The 8,848-nt window shown below is 30.5% G+C and overlaps 1 protein-coding gene across 1 annotated transcript; it reads right to left on the bottom strand.

The window, feature by feature from the left end:
• Positions 1-3,492: 3,492 nt before the first annotated feature.
• Positions 3,493-6,791, bottom strand: LOC134705126 (uncharacterized). Its single transcript, XM_063563883.1, has 4 exons — positions 6,689-6,791; positions 5,262-5,295; positions 4,436-4,668; positions 3,493-3,895 (listed from the first exon to the last, which is right to left on the bottom strand). Exons 2-4 carry the CDS (start codon positions 5,278-5,280, stop codon positions 3,788-3,790), a joined length of 360 nt encoding a protein of 119 aa, XP_063419953.1. The 5' UTR covers positions 5,281-5,295; positions 6,689-6,791; the 3' UTR covers positions 3,493-3,787.
• Between the last annotated feature and the right edge of the window lie 2,057 nt (positions 6,792-8,848).

Genomic DNA, 8,848 nt, shown 5'->3' with positions numbered 1-8,848 from the left:
CTGCTGAATAACAAAGAACAGCCTCCATTAACGACACCATAAGACATCACAAACAGTGACGTATTTTTGTGACGAATATATATAATTTAAATATTCATACTATTATTTTGAAAATACTAATCGAAATAAAAGCTGTGAAGACGTCATAATTATTTGGACTAACACAATACTCTTTGTATTGAAAAGGGAAATTAACTAGACTATACTGACACATTATACATATGTGAAAGGCGACGCAAACACGAAATGCAAAAGGAATCCAAACGAAAAAATCAACAGCCTGATCTATTCACAAATAAATAAACAATCAAAATCAAATATTATGTAGAAAAAACAAATGACAACCACTGAATCAAAATGTTCACGGCGTGTAAGAGGCACATGCAGAATGTGGCGGGGTTCAACACATCTGTCTACTTCAAAACACTTCTCATTCCGGGACAGTGGTACAATACCACAACATAATCACTATATAGAAATCAGTTCAAAAAGGACTTTATTCACCAGGTTGATACTTAAAAAAAACCAAAACAATTAAATACACAAATAACCGATCTGAGATTCCGCATAGTTACTAAAATCTAGTTCAAAATCAAAAACTCTCGGAGAAAAAAAATCATACATCCTAGACAAAATATAATGTATGCATTAGGTGATACGTAAGTAGATATTGAAATAAATTGACATTTAGAAAATAAGAAAACTATGATGTAATCTGAATGAAGAATAAACACTTTAATTCTATCGGAAAAGGATTGTTACTTCTTTTTTTATTTATAGCACAAAATATGATAGATTTTGGTAATTTTCGAGTCCATAATTTTGTGGTCTGTTATTTGTTAGTTCGTCGTATTGTTAGGGTGTTGACCGTTTTTCCTTGACGAATATAACTTTTTGTAACTTGTGTACCTTTTCTCACTCTAAAATCTGAAATATCCGGCAGCTGGAAGTGATATATGTGTTAATATGAGTTATTATAGCTGTGGTAGTTGTTGAAATATAAAGCACGTCAGTAACAAGAACAGCTATGGGAAACGGATATGGACATTCAAACCAACCGATAGGACGTTGTTCCGATGTTTTTGCACCAAAGTAAAGCCAAATTTCTAAAATATTTTAGAAATACGCGCGTCTGGAGTACTAAGTTACAATCGGAGTACCTTTGATGACTAATTAAAATAAATTTTAATCATAAAAATCGTTTTATCATATAGTTCATAATCGGATATGTCATTGTAAAAAAGTGATTTAAAGAAACTCAATATCAATTACACAATTGTACTACAAGACAATGTGTCTGAGGAGAATAAAACTTTGAATTGAATTGAAAAAAAAGACAATAACATCCTGAAAATAAACAGTTTAATTATATAAAAGAAGAATTAAATTGAAAATGCTCAGGTGGACTTTTATTTTTAAGATTTCTCATCGAGGTTTTAAAACAAACTGTATTAAAACATTTTAGACGGATCTTCAAGTTATCAAAATAGTTGAAGTTGCATTTTGCTGTTCCCCTATTTTTGACATGTTTACCTATTATTTCTGGGTTTTTTTGGTTGTTCAGATATTGTTGTCAATATAATGGAATTTTATGCGACTGTCATACAAGTGAGAGGTTTAGCTGGCTATAAAACCAGGTTCAATTCACCATTTTCTACATTATCCATTCGTTAATTGTGTTTGAATTTTCTTCGGAGTTCTGTATTTTTGTTATTTTAATTTTTGTGAATTTCTCGGTCTCAATAACTAGGTGTCACTTTGACATTGTGATAGACAAGACAATAAAAGCTCTGTTATTTGCTTTTGTGTTATTTTAGGTCGTTTGTGAATGTCGTATCAGGAAAAAATACATCTTATTCTTTCTTTTAAATTATTGTAATAGTATTTAGCAAAGTAATTTTGTTCGCATCAGATATGGAAATGAAAAAAGAAAGACGATATGAGATATTACATTATCAACATAATCATTAATGTTACATAGATATATCATACATTAATGCATTATTTATTAATGTTTAAACTACTGTTTTGTGTTGACTATAACCATATTTAAGTTTCAAGATTTTATTGTAAAGCAACGATCAGACACACACATGTGTAAAATGAGGTACATAAACATTACATATGCAATATGGCGAAATGAACAGTTAAAAATAACATATATGTCCTTAAAGTATCATAGTTCTTGGTCAAATAATAGAAACATGATTATCAGCCTTACAAGAGATGATATTTTACTTATCTGAAATTTTTATACAGGAAATAAAATTTATTCCAGATAAGGGTGTTTTTCATCTATTTTTGACAGTTCTTCTCGACCAACTGGGCAACACTCTTATCATTACTAGTTGATGCTTAATATACGACTGTCACACAGCACATAAAAAAGGTATAGAGTATTGGAGATTATGCAGTTCATTTTTATCTTATATGTCACAAAGAAGTCCTGTTGATGCAGGATCTTTTTCCAAACTTTCACAGTATTAACTATTATATTTCCTATAAACTATAGGGACACAGGTGGACAATGGACATGGCAGGTTAAGATATGAGCAGATTTTTTCTCAAAATATAGAAAACAATTTGCAATTCAAAGCTCTGACTGCTTGACTGTTCATTATAATTAAGTATGTATAGTACTTAGGAAATGTGGTTTTATTGTCAATGAGACAACTCTTCATTAGAAACCAAAAGGACATTGGTATAGGCAACTATAGGTTATAATACATCCTTCAACTATGAGCAAAATTCATACTGCATAGAAAGCTACCAAAACACCAGCATTACAAAATGTGAGACAAGTCGATCGGAAAACCAAACAAACTGCTTAGTGCTAAAATTATAATCGAAAAAAAATATAAGATAGGCAGCCAACGTGAAACAATGGATAATAGTTATGAAAGGATGCCATTATTATAATTTAGTACGCCAGACGCGCATTTCGTCTACATAAGACTCATCAATGACGCTCATTCAAAAAAAGGTTATAAACCCAAATAATTACAAAGTTGAAGAGCATTGAGGATCCAAAATTCGAAAAAGTTGTGCAAAATACGGCCTAGGTAATCTAACATTTTCCTGAATTGCGTCAGGCACATTACGCATGGTGTATGCCGACTTCTCACATACTTTTAGGGATAAATGATTTAGAATAAAAAATAAGAAATCTTACAACATGGATAAATTTAAACTGGGAGATAGTATGTAGACCACTGGTGACTCTTTGACAACATGTTTAAAGATATTTGTATTACACGGACATGCGCATTTCATTTTCCTTATAAAAAAAATATTTTAGATAATGAAAAAAAAGTACTTTACTTATAAAAAATATTTTAGATAATGAACAAAAAGTACTTTCTTTATAAAAAATATTTTAGATAATGTAATTCTAAAGTTTTTCTGAACAATTTTTGTTTGTTTGTTTGTTGTTTTCTTAGATTATTTTTTTGCGATGTACAATAAGTAAAACTACAATTAATTGTTGCGTGGATTTTCTCTTATCCAAGCATATGTTCTCATCATAAATATTAGGATACAATTTGTGTTCGGCAGACGCGCTATTTGTTTCCAAAAGACCTACAATTGAATCAAAACAGTTGAACAAAATGTGATTTATAATTCCTGAGGTAGAAAATCCTTAGTATTTCGAAATATTCAATGTTCTAATTTATAATTATGACCATATCAATGATAGTTCATGTCAACACAGACATGCTGACTTCTTACATTGTCTTATATACATATATTTATTTGCATTACTAATTTAAAAGAAAAAAAAACACATCTACAAATGCTCAGTTTCAACACAGCTTTCAGGGTCGTTCACATGATTGGGATGATTTTTCTGATAATTGACCATCACTCTTCCAGGACCCGATGTCGTCATTGACAACTGAAAAAAGAAATGGACGAAGCGTTATTAATTTCTAATATATTTGAATAAATTGTTTTATATGTATTTAAGGAATTGCTGTAATATTTGTTTCTGTCTATGAAGACATAACATAGAAAATGTGGTGTATACTATTTAACCGGCATAGCGCGTTTTTTGAAAGTGTGCACAACATTTTTTACTGTAATTTCGAATAGACAGAACAATATAACAGTTGTTCCATATAAAAAAAAATTAAATCCCATTTTTACCGGAGTAAATCATGAAAAAACGTTGGTGACGTCACCGTCACATGACACAATAATGTATATGAGCTTATAGACATAAAACTGTCAGCCCATCAGGAGACGCATTTCATCCAAAATTAAATTATTTGTTATTCAACTCAACTTTGACAGATACTGAACATTCGAACAAAAAACTTTCATTTTTTTTTACCCATAATCTTGAGAACTATATTTTTTTAAGATGTAACAGTAAAAAAGTTTAAATATTGTTTGAATGAAAATTTCAAATAAAACAAATGTAAGTTTTACTTACTGTTGCCCCATTTGCTCTGTCAGATTCAAAGGAACAACTGACGTCAAAACTCTCTGATGGACCTTTTCGGAAGTAACAGTATAAAAACACACTAAGGAATGCAATAACAATACAGGTACATAGTATAACTATCCCGAGAGTATTGTTCTTCACTTCAATTGTTATATTATGGAAATTGTCTATGGAATAGTCATGTATAGTGCTGGTGTTGAGTGCTTGTTCCAAGCCAAAAGCTGTAATAAAAAGTAATTTTAAACAGTTATATTTTTATATGTCTTTGGATATTTACATTTAAAACATTATAACTCTAAGAAAATAGTACTTAGTTTTGATATGAAGAAATAATCGAAAAATAAAACTTCTTTTATTGACTAAAACATATTCGTAGTCATATCTGACACGCAAAATCTTAAAACGTTTTTTCGTTTGATTTTAAAATTTAGTTATATATTCAATATTGCCTAAAACAGATTTAAAATAAAAGCTTCGTAAACTGATCTCAATAATGAGTAATGCAGAACTAATTTAAAAAATAAATTAAACAGAAAATAGAGGGGGATTCAATCAGAACTCCCAAACACAATGACGAATGCAAAGATAATTTATCATAAAGAATATCAAAGAAATGTACCATGACTGTGTTCCTGACAACCCTACATTTCCTGTTTCAGTCGACATTCTACTCAAAATTTAAACATTCAGAGAAGGCAATCGACTGGAGGTTGCATGTATATGGATCAACGAAGTTTTGAGCTTATTATGTCAACATGGAATAAAACTGGCCAGTGAGTTATTGTTCTATATTTCTATAATCTATATTATTTACCTATGATAGTGTTGTTCATCCTTCTTTGTTATGCCTTAAATAAATGTAAAACAATACATGAAATAACCCAAAAATGTTACTCAACAACTACTTATAGAATATTGAAAGATAACATGTAATATCATCACAATACAGGAGAATGTACTGAATTTCGGAAATGTTTCACCCGAAGCTTTGTTCGATACGAACAACCGCAGTTTTTATGATTTACACGGAAATACATTAATGATTGAATTTTCATGCGTTGTTTTATAAGCTGTTGATTGTCTGTTATTAATTTTTCTTTCTTTCTTCATGGTGTTGTTTTGTTGCCTCTTGGTATCTTCACACCTTTTTGTAATTTGCGTCACAAATAGTAGACAACTATTTTTCACATTTTGTCTATGACATCATTTGCGACAAGGATATAATATGTCTGTTGAACTTAAAAATACTTAATTTACAGATTGGGAAATACTTTTCTGATTAAATTAAATCAATGATGCCAAGTTGACAATTGTGTACATACGTCAAAATGTCTTTTTTTATATTTTGTCTGTGTTACTTACAATAAGTTATTAAAGTAAAAAAACCAGTAAAACTTATAAGAATATCACAGAAATGTTGGAAAAAATAAGAAAAAAGGATCATTGCAACAACAATTCCATGAAAAAAGTCAGAAATGGTACATGTTTATGAACTCGGTATTATTCATAGTCACTGCTGTTTAAATATAAATTTACATTGCTAAAAACGGAGCTGAAACACTGAGTCGGATTATAATCGTAGAAGTTACAAAGTTATAGTCCTTCACAGACTTCAATAATTCGAAACGTTTCCGTCTAAATACTTTGTGCTTAGTTGTGTAGTAGCCATTGTGAATTTTAAGTCTTGATTCTATACAAGTCAAGGATAAATATTAGGAATTAATTTAAGAGACCTTAGAGGTCTCGGTAACATTTTTTCTGCGGAGCCAATTTAGAAATATATTCAAATAATGCTACGACGGAGGACAATCGAATCATTCTCTGGTTCTGATGTTTGTTTCACGTTTAATAAACAATATGTATTCAGATTATTTTAATGACAATTTTTATTATCAAAGATAAATATGATTTTGCAACATAAACTTTATGTAAATATCATGTGACTAAATTTCTAACGTGAATATCAAGCTATGTGTAGCTGCGAGCTACGCTATAATGATGTCATGAATTTACAGGAGAACATTGCTTATTCTATTTTACTTAATATGTTCGTGTTGTGGAACAAAACATATTGTTTTCAACTTTCTCTTTTGAATTTAAAAAAGTTGAATAACAAAAGGTTCAATGAGGAACATAAAAAGCAATCTATATAAACTATGTACAGTTATGATTAAATCACGATTCCGTAAAACAAGATTTAGTCAATTACTTACTATAACCAAACGATAAAGAGTTACTTACGTTTAAAATCCAGTCACAGAAATGAAAGTTCCAGAACGCAGGTGTAAATATAATTCAGACAATAGTGATTGTCACTTCTCGCATCTTCTATTTACATGTAAAGCATACAGGGAATCTGTAAATGCTGTGGCGAAGGTGTTAATTTAAGAAATGTCAACGAATGCAAAATCATGTTCGATTTCAGAAAGAAAACTCATTCCGCCTATCACAATTTCTACGTTTTATTTTCAAATATTTTTGGTAACTTCGAAACTTATCCCAGGCAGAGATTACCTCAGTTATATTTGACTTAAATTTATGAAACTTTGGATCCTCTTCAATGCTCTTCAACTTTGTACTTGTTTGGCTTTATAACTATTTCGAAATGAGCGTCACTGATGAGTCTTATTTAGACGAAACGCGCGTCTGACGTATTAAATTTTAATTACAGATGACGGACACAAATAATATCAAATATACGTTAATAAATATTGGTTATTTTATTCTTTTGCAATAAAACCCTGGAATCTGATTGGTTATAGGTTGCATTTCTGTAAATATTGACAATGCAATTTCCCATAGGAACTCCTTTTTCGGCTGAAACTGTACCACTTTTACTACGAAGTTTTGAAAAAATCTTATCCTAGAATTGAAAGTTCATTTGCACCACATTTTTTTTCAAAGGTAAAAATAAAGGGCTGTGCGGCATATTTTTAACGTTTGTATGCCCTGAACCTCTCAGAGTTTAAACACTAATTTTCTTAACTACTGCTACTTCGAATGAAAGTTTACCACAGATCTCAATGTAATCAATATTCACATATAAATGTACTGGTAACATTCCCAAATTATGTCTCTGTGAGATGGAACACAGAGAGCATAACTGGGAACCAGTATGTAAACAAAACTAATTTTCTATGACTATTCAAAATCTCCACGAAAGGGGGGTATTTGAGAAACAGCTGTATTTACAAAGGGCAACCTATAATGCCCGGGTGTAAATAACTCTCCACCCTTGTGCTCCTCGGGATAAATGAAATTTTGGCAGAAATTCAAAAGATGTAAATATTGCCAGATCTAAAAAATAATCAAATAAATAAATCAAAAATGCAAAGAAAATAACAAAATTCCATAATAAAAAATAAAATTATAGGACTAAAAAAAGCTAAATTATAAAATTATAAAAAAGAAATACGTACAAAAACAAGCGGATGAAAAAAGGATGCAAACTAATATTTTATGTTCAGGTAGTGTAAAAAGCATATGCAATGAAATAAAACAATCATTTTCCTTGGCTTCGGGAGATATGAAGATTTGCTCACTCTATATATTCTTGAGTGAACAAATCTTTATCTCTGTGAACCACGAATTCAAATGATCAACGAATAACATATATTGAATAGGCTTTGTATACAGATTTTTGACAAAACAATGAAATCAAATATCGACGAATATCCAAGTTTTTAGCAATTGATATCCACGAAAATAAATGAATCAAAATATAAAGTTAATTGGTTACTGACTACTCTAGGTATTCGGGTGCCATTATAATGAAAAGACCACCCCAAAAAGATGCCTTTTTCAGTTCATTAAGAGTCACATCATATCGGTCAACTGATTGGTGATGATCAAAGTAAAACATTTCTGTCTTGTGTTCAGACAGAGACACATCGATTAGTGATGGTGACAGTTTAACCAACGAAAATTTAAATTTATTAGGGGATGTGGAATGATTGTCAGTTTGACGAATATGGAATATCTCGGTGCAGAGACCATTCGCATCATCTTCCAAAGTCAATTCGGTCCGTCCATAATGTAAATTCGGACCATTTATATGGACTCCCCAGACAAAGTTCAGGGTTTAGACTATTTGAATGATTATTGATGATTAAATTTTAAAACGTATCAAATACATGTAAGTGACTACTTTACACGTGAGACCTATGTAAGGCGTGGATGTTATAAACCATAAGTTACCATAGGCCTTAAAAACAATAAGGTTATCTCAAACCTTAAAATAAGCAATAAAGAACAGATACATGAACAATGTAAAATAAATCGGAAAAAGCCAAAGGTCTTATACTTGCTTTAAAACAACAATATCAGATTGAAACCCGCGAACAGCCATCGACTTACATCATATTGGAGAACGTACCTTGTTAGTATTTGATACCTTAATTC

This window comes from Mytilus trossulus, chromosome 2 (assembly GCF_036588685.1).
Source record: "Mytilus trossulus isolate FHL-02 chromosome 2, PNRI_Mtr1.1.1.hap1, whole genome shotgun sequence".
In the NCBI taxonomy this organism is placed as follows: Eukaryota; Metazoa; Mollusca; class Bivalvia; order Mytilida; family Mytilidae; genus Mytilus; species Mytilus trossulus.
Note: the sequence above shows the minus strand (reverse complement) of the source record. Positions and strands in the feature narration are given on the sequence as shown.